General features: G+C 38.3%; 4 protein-coding genes across 5 annotated transcripts; 3 read left to right on the top strand and 1 right to left on the bottom strand.

The window, feature by feature from the left end:
• Window positions 1–5998: 5998 nt before the first annotated feature.
• LOC111803357 (uncharacterized) lies at window positions 5999–7941 on the top strand. 2 transcript variants are annotated; one of them, XM_023687721.2, is made up of 4 exons: window positions 5999–6501; window positions 7042–7166; window positions 7380–7627; window positions 7723–7941. In XM_023687721.2, exons 1-3 carry the CDS (start codon window positions 6096–6098, stop codon window positions 7584–7586), a joined length of 738 nt encoding a protein of 245 aa, XP_023543489.2. In that variant the 5' UTR covers window positions 5999–6095; the 3' UTR covers window positions 7587–7627; window positions 7723–7941. The 2 variants fall into 2 exon arrangements, with proteins under 2 accessions (XP_023543489.2, XP_023543488.2); XM_023687720.2 differs by having other exon boundaries at window positions 7380–7941.
• A 730-nt stretch (window positions 7942–8671) lies between these two features.
• MC9 (metacaspase 9) lies at window positions 8672–10675 on the top strand. Its single transcript, XM_023687705.2, has 3 exons — window positions 8672–8812; window positions 9495–9881; window positions 9962–10675. The coding sequence occupies exons 2-3, from the start codon at window positions 9530–9532 to the stop codon at window positions 10564–10566; spliced, it is 957 nt and encodes a 318-aa protein (XP_023543473.2). The 5' UTR covers window positions 8672–8812; window positions 9495–9529; the 3' UTR covers window positions 10567–10675.
• A 2432-nt stretch (window positions 10676–13107) lies between these two features.
• Window positions 13108–14451, top strand: LOC111803364 (calmodulin). Its single transcript, XM_023687729.2, has 2 exons — window positions 13108–13383; window positions 13825–14451. The coding sequence occupies exons 1-2, from the start codon at window positions 13308–13310 to the stop codon at window positions 14196–14198; spliced, it is 450 nt and encodes a 149-aa protein (XP_023543497.1). The 5' UTR covers window positions 13108–13307; the 3' UTR covers window positions 14199–14451.
• Window positions 14452–14624: 173 nt separating this feature from the next.
• Window positions 14625–18737, bottom strand: LOC111803353 (ubiquitin-conjugating enzyme E2 22). The gene is made up of 7 exons (XM_023687714.2): window positions 18618–18737; window positions 16927–17061; window positions 16351–16495; window positions 16184–16261; window positions 15969–16081; window positions 15772–15875; window positions 14625–15166 (listed from the first exon to the last, which is right to left on the bottom strand). The coding sequence occupies exons 2-7, from the start codon at window positions 16927–16929 to the stop codon at window positions 14797–14799; spliced, it is 813 nt and encodes a 270-aa protein (XP_023543482.2). The 5' UTR covers window positions 16930–17061; window positions 18618–18737; the 3' UTR covers window positions 14625–14796.
• Window positions 18738–19950: the final 1213 nt, after the last annotated feature.

The following is a 19950-nucleotide window of genomic DNA, read 5'->3' as shown; positions in this document are numbered from 1 at the left end:
AGATTCAGACATAAGGGCAAGTTAAGTCCTAAATTCATTGGACCATTCAAGATCCTAAAGCGAGTTGGTCTAGTAATGTATAAGTTAGCCCTACCTCCAGCCCTCTCAGGAGTACATGATATATTTCACGTGTCGATGCTGAGGAAGTATATTACGGACCCTATCCACGTAATAGACTACGAACCACTCCAACTCAATGAAGATCTGAGCTACAAGGAAAAACCAGTAAGAATCTTAGCTAGAGAAGTAAAAACCTTACGCAACAGGAGCATTGCGTTCGTTAAGGTACTGTGGTGGAATCACCACAGTGAGGAAGCCACGTGGGAGCGTGAGGACGAAATAAGAGAAAAATACCCCAAGTTGGTACAAGAGTTTGAGACTTTCGAGGACGAAAGTTCTTTTGAGGGGTAGATAATGTAACAACCCAGGAAAGAAAAAGAAAAAAAAAGAAAAAGGGAAAGAAAAAGAAAAAGAAAAAGAAAACGAAAAAAAAAAAAAAAAAACTCAGTCGCCGAGTTTCGCGGACCCCACGCGAAACGACGGCCACACCACGCCCAGCCTTCAGCCCACGACTCCCAGCACCTATCAGAATACCTGCAAAGGGAGAAAAGAAAGAAAATACGAGAGAGAGATTTCGGATAAAAGTTGGCGAGTTTCCAGTTTCTCCGACGAGCCCTCAAACCACCCAAAAACCGACACTAAACGATCAGTTACCACCACGAGAAGGATCCCTAACGAAAGCAAAATAACTCAAGGTATGTTTTGTGCTTTTTCGTAAGCGCCATCGTCGGTAACCGAAGTCGGAAAATTGGGTTTTCCTAATCGTTCTTAGATTGTGGTTTTAGGAACTTTTAGGCCGCAAAACTCCAAGAAAAGAAAGAAAGACGACAAATAAAGAGGAAAAGGAAGAAAGAGGACCAAAATCGACAATGAAAATGTTGCAGGAAGGAGAGAGAAAACTCGCCGAAAAATCGGCCGAAGTCGGGTAAGGAAGACTATATCCACGGATTCGGGTCAACCCGAACCCAAAACCCGAGAAAGCCAGCCCATTCTTTCCCTCGGCCTCTGCCTTCGGCCCAGCCCAACTACAACGGCCCAAACCTCAAACCAGCCTAGAAGCTACGGTTTAGTTGAACCAACCCATGACCAGACCCACGATCCAATCGAGCCGACCTGCAACTCAAACACTTGCGACCCAGGCTAGTAAGCCGAGACCCAACGATTAGTCTTGGCCCATTAGCCTTCCGCAGCCTGCGACCCAGACCACGACCCGACGCTACCACACGACGTGGCTCGCTCTGCTGCTGCCACGTGTCACACAGCGGCGCAGGCGGTCCCTCGGCACAAATGGCTCGGGCTCCCTCCGGTGACACTCCAGCGGCTCCCAACGGCTGTTCAGCTCGGCTCACCTGTTTTTAGCCCGGTTTCCATTGTTTCGACCCTCTGGGATTTGTTTTTAGTCCCGATTAAGGTATCCGAGGCCATTTTAGAGCCGTATTTCACATTTATTGAATTATAGTTAATTAATTGTGAAATAATAATGGAAATTGGTGAACGGTGTGATAGGAAACAAACCCCGGCAATGTAGGAAGTAGCTCTCATGGAACGGGAGCTTACGTTTAGCTATTTAGGGAGTACTTCGGCCAAGGCCAACCATGTAAGTGGCCTTACTATAGGATAGGCTAAAGATTGTTTGAATTATGATGATGTGTGAGTATGACGTTGTGTTGTGATGTTTGTTAAATGTACGCTATTTATGTTTCAATGCATGACGTACATGTTATATTTAATGCACTTAATGGCTTCTATGATGAGTATGATGTATGCATGACAATGTTATTAACATGATGATGTTTTCCATGTTGAACATGCCTTATGATGTTGTTTGCCATATTGCATCATGTCGTTAGATTGACATAGGGCACAACCCTAAGAGTATGAAAATGATATTAATGTAAATATCCACGAGCACGTGTTACATAGTGTAACCAAGAGATGAGACTAGAGGGTTGTGTCAGAAGAGATGTATAATTTGACTTAGAGGGACCTCATGCATATTGTATGTTCATAAGTATAGGGCTACTTCCCCTAGAGATGATGAGTTCAGACGCGCACCGTATGATGAGCGCGTATGCGCACAGGTGCGAATGCACACAGATGAGGGTGTTCATGAGGTGCATGACACTATGGGGTTCCGCTGACCTTCGGACGTTGCTACAGATTAGCTTGACCAGAGGGTCCAGGGGGTGTGCAAGCGCCCTGGGGATTCACACTCGCACGTGTGAGTCGTGTGTAGGGAAGTACTACACATCCAATTTGTCCGAGACCGGAGGCCACACTTAAGATGATTAGAAATAGGTCCCTAATTCATGATTGCATGTGTTTGCATTAGCATGACCCCTATAGTGGGGTCACTTACTAAGTATTTCTTCGAAATACTCAGGCCGTGTGCCATATTGTTTTTTTCAGGTAAAGGCAAGGCGCCCATGTACGGTTGACGGTGGCATCGTGATCAGAGACTGTGGCGCGTGCATAGGATAGTTGCATATTTAAAATTCCTAGTCTTGGTTAGGATAGGGTGTTTGCATTTCATTCATTTAAATTATTTAATTTGTAATTGTTTTTATTTTTTTTTTGAACTCCAGCATGATGTTTGAAACACGTAAGTCCGGCAGTGTTTTCTAATGTTTGAACGTATTTTGAAGTTTTAAATTTTTTCGCTAATAAAGATGAGTATTCTTAGATTTATATTCTGTATTAGAGATGAGCATGAGACGTTAGTGGCGACTCTAGATATGTGAAAATTTAGGGTCGTTACAAATGGATTTTGTAAATGCGATAGAACCTAGATGGATGGATGTTGAGGATGCCTCGATGAGATATGACACTTGGATTAGTTTTGATTGATATCTCAGAGCAAGTCAAGATGGTCAAGCTATCCTGAGACATGGGACGAAATCACAATGCATGGATCATTCAATGGGAACCTAAATGATGATGAGATGCGACGTTGCTTATGAGAGACCTCGACTTAGAGTAGAGGCAAGGTCAACTCGAACGACTTGGCCTAGTGTAAAGGAAATCGGGAGTCCCAGACAATTGAACATGCATGCATGAGCGGTGTATGTGGCTAAATAAGCTTAGATTTCGTTCAAGTTGGGTTCAATTGGCAAAGACGAATCTCACTTAGGTTTGACGAAGCCACAAAGTCAGGAAAAAAATGTGAATGAAGCTTGAGTTTCCCTCAAAGCTGGTCATGAGCGTGTCAAGATCACGATGCCACACAGTTGAAAATGTACGACTGTGACAATTGGTACTAGAGTCACACTTTGTGTGTCCAGTCGAATAAGACAGAGAACCTGAAGGTTGAATGAAAATTTGCAGGTGTGTCACGAGTGCCTGATTGGGCAGGACAGTTACGAGTAAGAATCAAGAATAACATTGTGGGTTGAAGCCAAACTCCTTGGGGAGGAGTTTTACACGTCAGTAAATTACAAACCAAGCTCGTTTTGCCAAGGGCTTGGGAGTTCAAATGGCAGACAGTGAATCATAAGGTGTATCAGGTCGATGCATTCAGAAGAGTCATTCGCATAAGATAAATAATGTCAATGGTTGCAAGGAAAGAAGTCAAGGGTTAAATGAGAGATGTGTCAGTCAAGTGCAAATGTGCATAACACAAGTCCATATGGGTGGACGACATCGCTGCAAAAGAGGTAGTTGAGTTAAGTGGGGGAGTGCTCAAGAGAATGAGTTGCTTGCTCCGAAGAAGTGCTCCAAGAAGCGAGCACACGTGTGTTCCTTGAGTCATCACCTAGTGCCTAAGGTGGATGGATCACATGAGTGTCAAGACCCGCTCGAGAAGAGAGTACCAGGCTGGATGTGGGTGACATAGTGAACAAAATTGCAACAAAACCAGAGAAGAGTCGGTACAAAATTTGCCACATGAAGGTGGTCAGTTGAGAAGTTGACTGAAGTGTGGTGCCAACACGAGGATGAATTACAAGCTTATAGACCTTGCTTTCGAAAAGGATTGTGGCCATGACAAGGAACGTTATGGTACACATCCCCATAAAGGGATGTAGCCATGACGAGAGAATATCGTGATATAGATCTCTGTGCGACTCAGAGAATACGACGGTTTCGATCATGATGGCCACGTTTAGGGTGTGTTCCCCCTAGCTCAAGCGAAAAATTTCTATGCTAGCTTTTGCCATGATTTATCTGGTAAGTCTTGGGCTAAGTCCAAAAAGTGGGCAAAGTAAGGTCCCTAGAGGGATAGTCCACAACCATTGAGCAAGTTGTGTTTTACAATGCTTATGTTGCGCGTCTCAGAGACTGAGAGAAGGTTCGACAGTGGGATAGTTCATACGTAGTGTGCAAGTTTCCGTATTCTTTCTAAAAGTGCGAAGAAGTTAGTGGGTCAAGTGAACAACTAGTTCAATATTTAAATTTCGAGATTAAGTGGGGAAAAGTGTTACAATCGACAATACGATTGTGCCTCCGAGAAAGTCATTAAGGATAATGACTAGGTTAAGTGAGCAGAGTGTCACAACCTGAAAAGGAATCAGCCCGAGGGAAAGCTTCGGAACAGATTACCTTGTTGATCGAATATCTCAAGGCAAGAACACTTGTTTGAGATTCGAATCACTCCACGAGCAAAATCGATCATGTCTAACTTAAATGATTCTAAACATGCAATCTAAACTTAACCCTAATAATAAAGAATCACTCCAAGAGAAAGTAAAATTCAGATTACCTTGTTGATCAAATATCTCAAGCCAAGAACACTTGTTTGAGATTCGAATCACTCCACAAGTAAGGTTGATCATGTCAAACTTGAAAGATTTTACATGTAACCTAAACTATATAGAATTGCAAAGAAACTTAGTCATTGGCTAAAGGAAAATACAAATGCTCATTTTACTACATTTTTCAAATCTTCTTTACAATGATAACCTACTGGCTTTATATAGCCTCAAAACCCTTGACCTTAAATGATACATTTAAAGAGTTTGTAACAATGAAACTTGATTCTTCTTCAATGTGACATGAATTGAAATATCTTTTGATAATTTTGATAAGATTTTCTTCACATCTTCCTAGAAGTTTATATTGTACGATTGATGTCTTTGTTCATATCACAACCTCACTGAGAGAAAGTAGGTGTGGCCCCCACACACTAGACAGACAAGGGGCGACCCTCAAGTGACGTCCATCCGGCCACCGTGAGGGTCAAGATTGAGAAGTACCATGATACGACCGAGGAGGACGGTGCATCATCCAACACACCAAGAATGTGCATTCATGAGGCATACATACACTAGGTTCGAAAGAATGATGCGACACGAGTGTTGAAGACGAACTCGAAGAGGGCTGGGTAGGGCCTTAGGCCATAACCTTAGAAGTCGAAGTTTTGATATGAGTTTGGACATGCGGCTCTAGAGTTAACTCTGTCTGTATGAAAGATGAAAGCTCACCAAATTTAGTGTCAATTGGATACTCGAGGGACGCTGTATGGGGTCACATAACTGCTTGCCAAAATGACGTCTATTCGAGAAAAATTGATAGTGCCTCAAAATATACTATATGAGGGAGGCATGATGTTAGCTTTCCACCACTCCTATGTCATGTGACCTAAGTGAACTATCTTGTGGTATATATGTGTGTTTGAGTATGGACAATAGTTGTGGGACGAGCGTCTCTAGCGTATTCCTTTGAAAAGGGTCTTTCAAGGAAAGTATCGAACGACACAGGTGTGCCGACATTGCACCCAAGTCCATGTGATATGAACTAAGGCATCTCAATCATACAATATGACCGGAAAGAAGTAATGAAAAATGTTATTCAAATTACTACACCATAGAGTTAAGTTCGGTTAAAATTGAACTCAAGTTTAAATCAATTTTAAAGAATGTCTCATGTATGTAACGAGGCTTTGAAGATACTCGAGCAAATGGTTATAAATCTATGATCATTTTAAGCCGACCTTGATTTTTAAATCATTATCGCCCAAAGAAAACAAAAAAACAGAGAGAATATCAGAGCAGGCAGTTGGGCAGTGGTGAGTAAGCGAAGCTTTGACAGAGGAGACGACGATGGCGAACCCTAGAAGGACCTCAATTTCGTTGTTATCTTCAAGCAATCCACAAAGCTTAGAGAGTCCATTTCACGTTCAATCCCATGGCCGAACTCTTTCTCTCTCGTTACGCTTCTTATTCTCGTTTCTGAAGAACTTTCTGAAGAAGCCTCACGCGTTCCCTTTCTTGCTCTCTGTTTTCCTGTTACTCACATGGATTTCTCTCAGAATCCAGCACTCTTCTTCTCAATTCTCCTCTCCCGATTCCTCCCGCTTTGAACAGAATCCTGATTCGTGGAGCAAGGACGACGATCTCAAGGCCAACCTCGTTCGCTTCAAGTCTGGATTTCCTTCCTCGATTTCTAGGGACAAAAGGGGCTGGCTACTCGATCCTATTTCCCTTGCGCTTGATTCTGGAATTCCTGGTAATCGGATCGTCTTCGCTTTTGGTTTGAATTCATTAGTGCTTCGTTTAGTTTGCGCTGAATTCGGCTTTTGGGTGCTACGTAGCGTATTATGAGTTTTTTGGTATTCCTGGTAATCCGATCATCTTTGCTTTGGGTTTGAATTCATTATTGTTTCGTTTAGTTTGCGCTGAATTCGGCTTTTGGGTGCTACGTAGTCTATTATGAGTTTTTTGGCATTCCTGGTAATCCGATCATCTTCGCTTTTGGTTTGAATTCATTAGTGTTCCGTTTAGTTTGCGCTGAATTCGGCTTTTGGGTGTCTACGTAGCCTATTATGAGTTTTCTGGGTGTTAAATTATACGCGCATCTTCATTTCTTTGAGCCTGAAACTGCATGGAATTCTATCCACTGCCACTGGAATCCAAACCCAGTTATTTATTAAGCCTATAGGTGCTCCAAAATCATTTAGTTCTTCAATTCCTATTACCTGGTTTACGGCTTTGTGATTTCCGATTGAAGCCCTCGTTCATTTCTGTGATCATTTCGTTATTCTCGCAGGTGGAGCAGTGTCCTGTGCTTCTGTTCATATTGGGGAAATTCAACCTGGTGCTATGAGGGGAAACCACAGACATCATACATGTAACGAGACATTTGTCCTGTGGGGGGCTAGAACAAAATTCAGGGTAAGCTATGGATTAGGAGATTGAAAACCATTTGTTTGTTTTATATTAAGCATTTTATGGATGTGACATAGAGCTGGGAACTGTTTCCTTGAACGTAAAAAGGTAAAATTCAAAATTAAATGTCTCAACGATCTTGTTTTATTTGTATAGATAATTAATTCTCTTATCCTGTTACTAATATGGATTCTTTGTATCTTTATCCACCCTATACAGTTGGAGAACAGCAAGGTAGGCGATAAGGGATATGCTGAAGTGATAATCAGTGCGGATGAGGTTGCTGTTGCAGCAAGTCCAAGAGGAACAGCCCATGCACTGATAAACATGGATCCCGTTCGGACTACATTATTTCTGGGGTGTCAAGATGGTATTATAAACTATAACAGTTCGACTTCAGATTTTAAAGTTTGGAAAGATCTTTAGTTGCAATAACCTATCTTAATTCAGCCCCTATTTAGGTCTCGGTAAGAATATTCTTCGGCTGTTCTTCATCCCTTCTATTTCCCTTTTCCTAAAATTCGATCTCTTGTTTTTCACATTTGGAGATTTTTTTTGCTAGGTGGAGGGGATAGCATTGTATTTCAAATTTAGGGAATTTGTGATCAAGTTGTCGTGAGGTGAGATAAATTATTACATCTTTGTATACAGTATTCTTTATAATGTATGAAGTACACTGAAGTCTAAAAGCACAATGGTTCTCTGGATCTATGAAGGCTTCAATGTGATGAAGTTCATAATAAATAAAATGTATATGCACAATTATGCATAATATTAGTAATTAGTATCAATCATGATATAGAGCAAATGAAAGTCGAGCATTATTAGACATTCAACCTCAACAAAATCCTTACAGTACAGTACAAAATTACATTAGAAGTCGTCATCGAAGTAGGATTTCATCACTATTTTCTGCCGTCATTAGACTTATAGCCCCTCCACATTTTCCTCTTCTAGTATCATTTTCATGTGCCTCCACAAGTATTGGAGGGAGGGAGGAACGGAGCTTGGAGAGAGAATGTCAAATGGAGAAGATTAATCCGCAGTTCTTGTTCAAGTTTTTCATATATATATATTTTTTAAATGTTGTCTTTAAGCGTTCGTGCTCAAGCAAGGCGAGGTGCCTTGCCTGAGTGTAGGTGCACACTTTTTGAAGTTTCTAAAACAGTGTATATACATAGGTTTCAGCTGTAAACTTGACAAAGCTTAAACAATTAGTCCAGTTGTGAAGCTCAACCTTCTTTTTCTTTCTTTTTGATAAAACAAGTTTATTCATAAATTGGAAAGTGTTGTACAGAAAAGTTTGACATCTGAGTTTCTGATCACTGAATCATATTGTGGCACATTTCTTGCAAGTTCTATTCATTTTAGCTTCACAAAGTTGAAAATAAACGTTGTAAATTCTAACATCTCTATATATTCATATTTTCAATTACTCAATGTAGTTTTCCACCTTCTTATGCCACATGAAAGTGCTCATATACTGAAATTTCATTGTTAGTGTATTCAGTTTTCTTTCTGTTGTAGAAATGTCGAATCAACCAGCTTTCTATTTTGGGATTATATTTTTACTCAAAAGACCTCGGTAGAAGCTGTTCGGGGCGTTTTTAATTTCCACCAAGTTCCTCCATGGATGGTAAAATCAACATCATGTAAGTTGGCTGATAATTCCCTTGAAAAACATTAGTCTTTTTGTGGAAATTTAGAAGAATTTTGCAGAATGTCATAAGATTGTGGGAAGATATTTGGGATCTTATAGTCTTTGTTGCTTCTTGCTCCTGGAATGCTCTCGCAAATTCGTTTTCTGTAATTCTTTTTCCTAGGATCTTTTTCTGGAGAGCGTCTTCCTCTTTGACCTCCCTATAGCTTCCGACTTTTCAATGAAACGGTCTCGTTCCATACGAGGAAAACAATGTCTATTGAACGTGATTTTGTAGTTTCTTATTTGATGATGAAAATACTTGAATAGTGAAAAGGGTTTTGGAAGCATAAGCATGAATGAATACTTTTCTTTAGCCAAGATTAGCTGTGTAAATTGAAAAGGTTCTATTATGTATGAAACTTCTTATCCTGTCATCAAGCTTTTCATTAGTAACTGATCATTCTTAGTTACTGTTCCTCTCAAAAGAGAAGTTGCCAAGTTTAGAACACCTGTTTCATTTGGACTTAACTTGTACGTATGTGAATGTGAGGGTGGTTAAGCTTGAAAGCTAACTAAAGGAAGCAAGCAAGAAGGTTGCTTGTACCAGAATGCAAGTTTGGACATTGAGATATTGTTGTTTTAGCATGTTTATATAAAGAAGCTAAATTCTGAAGCCCTTCATATCGAACTAGTGTGAGAACGAAAGAGGAGAGAGATTTGTGTATCGATGGAGGCAACGAAGAGGATGGCAGTTCTGGTGGGTTGTAATTACCCTAATACCAAGTATGAGTTACATGGCTGCATAAATGATGTTATGGCCATGCGAGAGACACTGATGAACAGGTTCGGTTTTGAAGAGAGCAATATTCAGGTGCTGACCGATGAGCCAGGCTCGTTGTTGATGCCGACTGGTGCCAACATCAAACGCTCACTCGGGCGAATGGTTGGTAAGGCAAAATCAGGTGATGTGCTGTTCTTTCATTACAGTGGACATGGAACCAGAGTTCCTTCCATGAAACATGGAAACTTCTCTCGGCAAGATGAGGCCATTGTGCCCTGTGACTTCAATCTCATTACAGGTTTGTCTGTGTTGTTATTTAGATTAGGAAAGTGATTCATGAAACTGCAATAATTCAGCTGAGTTTTTTGTGTTATGCAGATATTGATTTTCGTCGTCTTGTAAACCGCCTGCCTAAAGGAACGAGCTTCACCATGATTTCGGACTCGTGCCATAGCGGAGGTCTGATCGACAAGGAGAAAGAGCAGATTGGACCTTCGACCATTATCAATGACGAAAAGCTCCAACTCCGATATACCCCGGACGCTGCAAAGGCAAAAACCATCCCCTTCCAATCAATTCTACAACACCTTTCATTGCATACCAACATCAACACAACAGACATTGGCACACACTTGCTTGAATCCTTCGGAGCAGACGCCAGTCTCAAATTTCAGCTGGACTCACGCGAACTCGACACGATCGACTCGCTGAAGAAGCCTGATGCAGGGATTCTGCTGAGTGGGTGCCAAGCAAATGAGAGTTCAGCAGACATGAACCCAGATAATGCAGCTGGAAAAGCATATGGCGCATTCAGCAATGCGATCGAGAACGTGCTGAAGGAGAACCCCGCTGCGCTTTCGAACAAACAGGTGGTGGTGATGGCGAGAGGAATGTTGAAGAAGCAAGGCTTGGGGCAGCAGCATCCCTGCCTGTATTGCAGCGATGAGAATGCAGAGGCAATGTTCTTGTGCCAGAACCCATGAGCTCATGCTCAGCCCATATAGCAGACCGGTGAACAAGTGAAATGAAATAAATCAAACTCTGGTTATTTTTATTATTTTTAAACTTCAATAAAAATGGATTAATTGATAATGTTTATATATATATATATATATATTATATAATTTCATGTCAAAGGAAACCCGAACTTTAAATTATGTATTTAACGTCTACGAATTTTATAAAAAGTTGAATAAGTTAAGAATCAAAAATTGATTTATTGAACAAAAAAGTCAAATATATAAGAGCATATTAGACCGAATTTAAAGTTTAGATACCAATTGAATACAAAATTGAACCTGGCTAAAGGTGGATTATACAGAAAAGGACAACGGGGATGGAATTGTTAGAGCCGATGTTCCTTTTCGAAGAGAAGTATAGTGTTGAACGGGTCGGTGATCTGAAAAGCTTTTAGTGGAGTAGGTAAGACGAAATCGAAAACCTGAACCGGAACCTCTTTACAGTTCAAGAATAAATGAATTAGGAAGGAAAGAAGAAAGAGAAAACCTTAAACTTTGACTGATGGAACAAGGGAAAGACTATTCTTGATCTGATCCTTTCCCTTAACCTATTCTTGATCTGATCCTTTCCCTTAACCTATTTATGAATGAACTGTAAACTCATGAACCTGATTTCACTCCTCTCCTTTCCTTTACAGTCTCACGCTCCTCTCCTTTCCTTTACAGTCTCACGGCTTCGCTCATTCTTAGGTCTCACAATTCCATTGCCTTAGCTGCTTTGAAAGACGAAAGCAAGACAAGAAAGAGTTGTAAGTGTGTGTTTGAAGGGAGACTCCTTCATTGGAGTCAGTTATAGTGATGCTACTACTATGAGCTCAATTGGGTGAAATTTTTTAATTAGATCATGCTACTTTGAAATCCGATGGGGTTTTTCGTAGCAGTTCAAGGGGTTGGTTTACGTTAAAAGTTTTAAAATTCGTAACCAAATAGATTTGATCCTAAAAATTCAAGGACTAAACTTATAATTTAACCATATTTTTCTAATAATGAGTAAAGATTTAATGATGAATGATCATTATCATATTAATTCTATATTCGTCAACTCAATACGATTTTCAAACAAATTTATAATTTAATAAAAAAAAATACTTTAAAATACTCCACGATTATTTTTAATTTAGTTTAAAAATATTCTAAGAGTTAAAAAAAAAGAAAAGAAAAGAAAAGAAAAGTTGATAATCTAAATTTGTAATTTTTTTCCATTTAAAAAAACATTATAAAAGAAAAATATCGAAAAAGAATATTCAAATATATTATAAAATAAAAAAATTAAAAAAAAATATTTAAGGAGGGTGGGGCCAGGGTGTTGTGGGTCCCACCAGAGAATAGGCTGATGTGGCAGTCCAAAGTGAAGGAAATGACCGGGTGGCGTCCAAACCGCGTATCCACTCCCCTTCTTTTCCGATTAAAAAATTCGTTTCCCTTCCGTTTTTCTTACCGTTACGCGGTGGGAGGAGGGCTGTATCCACTACATCCACTCCCACAGTATTACTTTCTCAACCTCTACGTGTCATGGTTTTATTGCTTCTTTCATTCCACGTGGCAGTAAAATAAGACAAAATTTCTCTGGTTTGAATCGTACGTGATTCCGTCCGGTTGCTCTTCTTTCCCCTTTTTTTCAGTCCCTTTCTATGTTATTTTACCATTTTACCCCTCTTGAGTTGGCCTTTATATGTTGCAAATTCCAATTTCGTTTTTAGGACCTCGAAATACCTCAAATGCCCTTCATTGTTTTTTTTTCCCCTTTAGACACAAGTTAAAAAAAAAAAAAATAAATAAATAATATTTTCCTTTATGTATTTAGCTCACTTAATTAAATTAAAATAAATTATAACGTTAGTATTTGCAACACCCGAGTTTAGTTATTGTATTTTTTTAAGAGGATCGACACGAACATTTTAATAATTATATCAAGTGAGATCATTATTATTATAATTATTTTTATTTTCCACCACTATATATATACGAAATATAATATATATTTAAAGCTTATATTAATATATTTAAAAAATTTGTAAATGAAATTAAATATCTTTTTATTTATTTGAGTTTTAAATTGTTTGTATGTTATTATTAATAATAAAAGAGATTTGCTTTTCCTTTAAAGATTCCTTCTAGCTTGGTGGGTTGTTTGAGATATTTCAATTTTTAGCATTTTAAATTCCTCAAATACCCTTCCCTTTTTGACACCATTTTATTTTTATTTTTATTTTTATTTTTATTATAAAGTCAAATAATTAAATCATTGTTTAATATTAACCTTTTCGATCATATTTAAATAAAAAATATAATAAAAAAACTATTATTTTATTTATGTGCTTTTCTCAAGGGCATTATGGTAAATGTGCAAACAAAATGACTAGCAAAAGAAAAGGTGAAAATGGAAATGGTAATTATGGAAAAAGAAGAAGGGTAAATGGGTAAAATTGGAAGGAAAAAAGTCTTAAAGAAGAGGTGGAGCGCTCGTATAAAAGTCAACCTAATTCTCGTTCTTCCTTGCAACAACTGCAAACAAAAAACAGAAAACCCCTTTTCTTCTTCTTCTTCTTCTTCTTCATCTTCTCCGGCCGGTGGCTGCCATCTCTCTCTCTCTCTCTCTCTCTGAATTTCTCTCTATAGGTTGCTTAGTTTTAGCATATTTCTTCTGAATCATTTTCTTGTAGAAAAGTACTACTTCATTCGATTATCTTCTCGAGTGAACAGTAATGGCGGATCAGCTAACGGATGATCAGATCTCTGAGTTCAAGGAGGCCTTCAGCTTGTTCGACAAGGACGGCGACGGTTCGTTCTATTTCTATTCTCTTTTATTTTGATTCTGCATTGCTTTTCGTTCTCACGTTCTCGTCAGTCAGTGTGCTGGATCTCTGGTTTTCCGTTATATTTTTCTCCTTTCTCTATGTTTATCTGTTATTTTTACCGATTTTTTGTTGTTCATTTCCGGTTTTCTTTATTGTTTTTGTTGTGTGATTCGTTTCGCTTGATCGAGGATTAGGATTGGCTTCATTAATGTTGTTCGTTTGTGTCGGATCTCTGCATCCTTTAGCGATTCAAGTTTGATTTATAGTTTTGTATGAGCTCGTGAACTCATGGAATCTCTGTTTTCCAGTGAAGTGATTCTGGATTCTGAGTGAACATTTAAATTACGCTGGATACCAATTAATCCATGAGGATCTCACGAATTCAGTTCACTCATTTTTCTTTGCCTTTATATCGATCTTACAGGCTGTATCACAACCAAGGAGCTTGGTACTGTTATGAGGTCGCTAGGTCAGAATCCAACGGAGGCGGAGCTTCAGGACATGATCAATGAGGTCGATGCTGATGGCAACGGAACAATCGACTTCCCAGAGTTCCTAAATCTCATGGCTAGGAAGATGAAGGATACCGACTCGGAGGAGGAGTTGAAAGAGGCATTCCGTGTGTTCGATAAGGATCAGAATGGCTTCATCTCCGCTGCTGAGCTGCGCCATGTGATGACCAATCTCGGCGAGAAACTGACCGAGGAGGAGGTGGATGAGATGATCAGAGAAGCCGATGTGGATGGCGACGGCCAGATTAACTACGACGAATTTGTCAAGGTCATGATGGCCAAGTAAAAGTCATCATCATCCTTCCACTATCACCAGAACCAATCCAAAAAAAAAAAAAAAAAAAAAAAAAAAAAAAAAAAAAGTAGCAAAAATAGGAAGGGCTGGTTAACTTCTATTGGATCCTCCGGGTTTGCCGTTCGAGTTTAAATCCAAATCTATGATAGAAAATAGTGTCTGCTCTCTGTTTCTTACGTTTTCTTTCAGTTTGAATGTATCATCATATCATGTGACTAAGAAAACGTGTCTTCGCTGTTCTTCCTTTCTTTTTCTTTTTCTCGTCTCTCTGTAGGGTTTAATTTTTGTGCATTACATCATTTGGATTATGGCTGGTTGCTTTTTTTGTTTCTATAAATTACTTCTTAAATTCAAAGGCTACTTTTAGTTTTTGGATGATCCAATTAATTAATCCACCTCTGAAGAAAGATGTTTCAATGAAGACAATTCAAATTATGCATACTCATATGTTGAAGAAAGAGTAAACTCCATCAGTGATTCGGTCAATGAAAGTGTGTTCCTTTGCACACAACACTCTTCTAACTCTCACCCTGCACCAACCTTAAAAAGCTTGCATATTAATTGACATTTTCATTCATTCAACTGATCATCACAATCTCTTCAAGCTCTTCTTTCTTGCATCTATCTTCTTCTTGTCAGCCTGCATTTTTAAGGGTCCAGCAGCTTCCTTCTTCGCCACGGCTGCTGCTGGTGCAGCCACCCCGGAGCCCCCGACTCCTAATTCTGAGGCTGCTGCTGGTGCTGTAACATTCGGCTGCTGCTGCTCCTGGTCCCCTCTCACTGCAGTATTAGATTGGGCAGTTGGACATGCCAATGGGAGTGCAGCAGGAGATGAGTTCTTGAGATCTGTATTGAGAGTCGATGCATTTGATGGGTCGACATTGAGGGCTGTTGTGGACTCGGAGATGGCTCGGGTTTTGAACTTCGGTTTTGGCTTTGCATGGATTCCTGTATAGAGCCTGCAAGAAAAGCAACAGAAAACTTAGCTACATGTTGGATTATTCATCATTATTGTCTTTTGAAGGATGAATTTACTAGAAAATTAAGTTCTTCATAGAACAAAGCAGTGGAGATGAAGAAGCAAACATGGATGCAGGTGAATCGGGATGGCTTTTGATAACCATTTAGTTTCGAGTTTTCCGAAACTAAAGTTATAAATACTACTTCTACTTATAAGTTTCTTTCTTTTGTTTTCCACTTTCTATCCATATTTCAAAAGGTAAAAACTATATTAAGAAATTGAGAACGACCCAACTAAAAAACAAAATCGTTATCAAAGGAGTCGAAGCGTTTCTAGCATGTTCTTCAGAGTTTCTAAATAATCAAACAATGTTTTAGTCGTACAATAGGACATTATGAATACTTCGAAGATGGACTTCTAACCGTTTCAAAAGTCAACCAAAATCACTCCTAGTTTGAGTAGTGATTTTTGGGTTCGAGATCACATGGGTGCATCAATAAAATCCACCGAGGTCTTCGGAATAATAAACAATAACCATAACAACATTTCATGTCATATCATCTTATAGTATAGAACAATAATTTGGAGGGGGGGTTGACTCACCTGGCATGTCTGGCATACTCATCATAATTTTCAAGCAGCATCTTGCCAGCTTGTTCATTCAAAGCTGATTCTGGAAATGGTTCAATCAGTAGACATCTAACAACCTGTTCCACATAACAACCTATCATACAGAGATTCTGAAACGAAACCAATATATATTAAAGGACTTTTAAAACTGTTCTCTTCAGCGAACTTACCGTTAGGACATGTCGCAGCCCAAGGCTTGGATTCCAATCCTTCTTCAAAGTGTTGACACAAATCTCACCATTGGTTGCGATGTTTGGATGAAAGATTTTAGTAAGGAAGTAACCTATAAAGATTTTTTTTAAAAATAAAAAAGTTAAAGGATGTATAATACGTCATTGACGCGATCTAGGAGAAAGAATAGACGACACGGAATACCAGAGCAAACCTTTGGGAGGAGAATATGGGAAATCATGAGACAATATCAACTTCATGCGGAAGAGACCGTTCTCATAGGGAGTCCCCACTGCAAGGGCAACAATCATAATTCAGTAAGAAATGTAAACTATATGTCAATGAGATAAACTTCAGTCATTAGAGTGATAAATGACATGCCTGGGCCTTCAATATCAGCAAATATTGTTGAGAAATCGTCATCGTTAACACCTACTTTTATGCCTTCGGGAGGGGATTCATCAAGGCTCTTCAACTCCTTTGCAAGTTGCTTTATAACCTTTGGTGGAAGATTTTCATTAGTGGCCTGAAACAAATTGAAATGAATGATCCATTAATGGGGTATAGCAGTAAATGGAATGAGAAACTATTTTTCATGTGATCATTTGAGCATCAAAGAATCAAAACAATTCATAAAATCGAGTAAGCGAACAGGATAAGGACATGAAAAATATACATCCTAATTGTCTCTTATTCCCGCTCCCCCGTGAAGCCAAAGATAGGGAATGTCTATGCATTCAATAAGTAAAATACAGAGTTCTAAATCTTTTGGAGGCAGGTCTGTCAACTACAAGCCTGAGTCCTTCTTTGTCCTTTCACCAGTATCCCTTCTTATTTACTCCCTCCCCAACGGACTTCCGTGCTCATGGAATCTAACTACCAACTCATTAACATAACTGCAACCCTCTGTGCACAAGTATACTTCTCGTGGTATACGTGCAATAAGCCAATAATTACCATATCCAATGGGAGAAAACAAAACACTTCTATGCAGCTGATAAATTGAATTAACTTTTCTCAACAATCAACAGAAACTGCGCTGAAAAACTTGCAACTTTGCCGAGCGTAAGCAACCCAGAAGCAAAAAAGAACCTGCACAGGGAATTGGAAGTTAATGTTAAAAAAAAAAGAATTACTTTGGTAATGACTAAGAGGTATATTACTGATGTAAATTGAGATACATTCAGAACAAAAGAATAGGACATCCGTACTAATTTCATGTTGCTTTGCAAAGGAAAAACAAAAAACTCTAGGGTAAAGAAACATCGAAACCTGTAATAAACTCAAAGGAGCAGTACAATAACCAAAGATAAACTAAATTGGTGCCAGAGTTGACACAAGCAAACCAATATGATGCTCATTGTACATCTAGTCGAGCTCCTACGAATTTCAAGAGAAGTGTACATGTCTAATGTCTTGTGACCAGAATCTTCCCTACGACACATATGATGTTAGGATACACCAGATGAAGGACATTGAAGAATTGATTGTACAAACTTAGAGGCAACATTACCAGATTATTATGCATGTAGGTTGTCTAATTATAAGATATTATACCACCTTGTACTAAGGCATTCCAAACCATCCAAAGCAGAAACATAAAACAACAATGGTCGGTATGTTGGTAGTAGATCCGTGCCACACATACCAATGTGTGTGTTGTTGCTACTCATTGCGTAACTGAAGGTTATAGGTTGTAACCATTCCCGTAGACGAGAGGAGCGATTACAACTAAGATGGACATCCATACTTAAGGATTAAATCCTAGACATTACCACTTTCTCGTGGAAACCGACATTATATGAATAACGGTAGTACAAAAAATGGAGTAAGGGATTTGAACCTACAACCTCGACCTCAAGAGAGAAAGTACATGTCAATTACTGCTAAGTTACGCTAATTATGGGAAAATAACAATAAAATTATTAATCGCTTCCACATTTCCAGATCTTTAAGCTTTTAAATGATGTAGATAGTACGCATAATTCTACAGACGCTACAGAACTGATGGAAAATCGTTACTTAAACTGATAAATGCACAGACAACAAACTTCGAAATCATCAGTAATCGACCACTGACTTGTGGATAATTTTTGAAGAATTTAAAGCTAACAAGACACGATGCAAAACATTGTTGTTAGAGCCAAAACACTTCGGGTTACTAAAAACCCAAAAGAGAAGTTTCATAGGGGCAAAGCATTGTAAAAACCTAGCCGCAATTTATGGAAGTGACACACGAACAGATGATACCTCGGCTTTCAATCAATAGAAATATACAAAAAAGAAGTGCAGTAATTGCTTAAACAGACTCTTAATCTATAAACTTCAGCATCGGAAGAACAAACCCTCGTAGAATCAAATGGTTCAATCAACGGCAAGAACAACCAAGAAAAACCCTAATTCTCCCAAAATCCCCCATCTCCATTTGCACCTTCACACCAAAGTAACAAGAACAACAAATACATTTCTCATCGGAAAACAAAAATTCCCCAAGCAGTCAGCAACTCAAGAGATCGAAAACTGCCCGATCGAACTATGGTGGACAGCGGAAACATCATACACAGTAAGAAAAACAAAACTGAGAAACAAGTAAAAGAAATTTCGTGTTCAAGTGACGGAAAGGAAAATCCAGATGAGAAAAAGAGTACCTCCGAAGAATCCCCGCGGCTCTGATTTTTTTTCTCAGGAACCAAACAGCGAGATTGAAGAATGAGTTGAGAGAACACAAAACAAAAGCTTTGATCGAAGATTTAGAGAGAAGCGTTTGAATATTTATATATTGATTTTGAAATTTAAAATATAATAATATTGGTGGAATTAAATAAATATTATTTTCCAAAAATGGACACGTGTCACTAATTTTCTTACCCATTTTTTTTTATATCATAATCACTAAATTATTAATTTGAGCGTAAAAAAAGTCACTAAATTTTAGAAAAAATTGATTATGCAATAATAATAATAATAATAATAATAATAAAATAAATAAATAAATAACGTATTTACTTTTATTTTAGCCTCCCCTTAATCGAGTCCTTTGTTTGACATTTGAGAATTTACCAATCTATTGACACGACTAAGTTTAGGGCATGACTCTGATACCATGTTATACGAACACGATTCTCCACAATGATATGATATTGTCCACTTTGAGCATAAGCTCTCATGGCTTTGTATTGGGCTTCCCCAAGAGGTTTCGTACCAATGGAGAGAGTATTCTTTGTTTATAAACGCATGTTCATTCCCTAAATTAATCGATCGTGGGACTTTCATCATCCAACAGTGAGCTTAATCAGATTTACGTGAAATTTATGAGTTTTTTTTTAAAAAAAATTAATGTTAATTATGTGCGTTAAATTAAAATTAATTTTTTATAAATTTTGATATTAGTTGAAATATTGGATTTTAAGAGAAAAATAAGAAATAAGAAATAAGAATTTTGTGTATTAAAAAAAGAAATTAATAAATTAATAAATTTGAATTTGAATTTGAATTTCAAAAAGAAAAAAAAAAAAAAAAAAAAAAAAAAAAAAAAAAAAGAAAATGATAAATGTTTGGCGACACGTTGAGGTGAGCTGGAAAATCTGAACTCCAAATAAACTAGCCGTTGCTTCCCCTTCAAAAGGTAAAATATATATTATACATTATATATTGTTTCCTTCCCCTTCAAAAGTATGGATAATGAGAATTCTAATCATCTTAAAACGTTAGGCAAGGGTATTTTAGTAATTTCAATTGTTTTAAATTATTTGTCAACTAATCGTTTAGCCTTTATCCAATTAAATTTTTTTTGGAAGGGTTTACTGAAGACAGAGTTTGAATTAGATTTTAGAGGATATGTTGAGGGCCTGTGACTTGGGCTTTGTAGGCAGTTGGGACAAACACTCGCACTTAGTGGAATTTCCATATAACAACTACCATACAACGATCAAGATGACACCCTTTGAAATCTTGTATGGTAGAAGGTGTCGATCCTCAGTG

Source organism: Cucurbita pepo, chromosome 10, assembly GCF_057944985.1.
Source record: "Cucurbita pepo subsp. pepo isolate OVF chromosome 10, ASM5794498v1, whole genome shotgun sequence".
In the NCBI taxonomy this organism is placed as follows: Eukaryota; Viridiplantae; Streptophyta; class Magnoliopsida; order Cucurbitales; family Cucurbitaceae; genus Cucurbita; species Cucurbita pepo.
This window is presented reverse-complemented; position numbering and strand designations above follow the sequence as displayed.

Coding starts and splice junctions, on each gene's coding strand:
- LOC111803357 (XM_023687721.2), top strand. CDS start 6,096: ATGGCGAACCCTAGAAGGACCTCAATTTCGTTGTTATCTTCAAGCAAT. Junction 6,502..7,041: donor GCTTGATTCTGGAATTCCTG/GTAATCGGATCG, acceptor TTATTCTCGCAG/GTGGAGCAGTGTCCTGTGCT. Junction 7,167..7,379: donor GGGCTAGAACAAAATTCAGG/GTAAGCTATGGA, acceptor CACCCTATACAG/TTGGAGAACAGCAAGGTAGG.
- MC9 (XM_023687705.2), top strand. CDS start 9,530: ATGGAGGCAACGAAGAGGATGGCAGTTCTGGTGGGTTGTAATTACCCT. Junction 9,882..9,961: donor TGACTTCAATCTCATTACAG/GTTTGTCTGTGT, acceptor TGTGTTATGCAG/ATATTGATTTTCGTCGTCTT.
- LOC111803364 (XM_023687729.2), top strand. CDS start 13,308: ATGGCGGATCAGCTAACGGATGATCAGATCTCTGAGTTCAAGGAGGCC. Junction 13,384..13,824: donor GTTCGACAAGGACGGCGACG/GTTCGTTCTATT, acceptor TCGATCTTACAG/GCTGTATCACAACCAAGGAG.
- LOC111803353 (XM_023687714.2), bottom strand. Junction 16,082..16,183: donor CCCATATTCTCCTCCCAAAG/GTTTGCTCTGGT, acceptor AAATCTTTATAG/GTTACTTCCTTACTAAAATC. Junction 15,876..15,968: donor GGCTGCGACATGTCCTAACG/GTAAGTTCGCTG, acceptor TATGTGGAACAG/GTTGTTAGATGTCTACTGAT.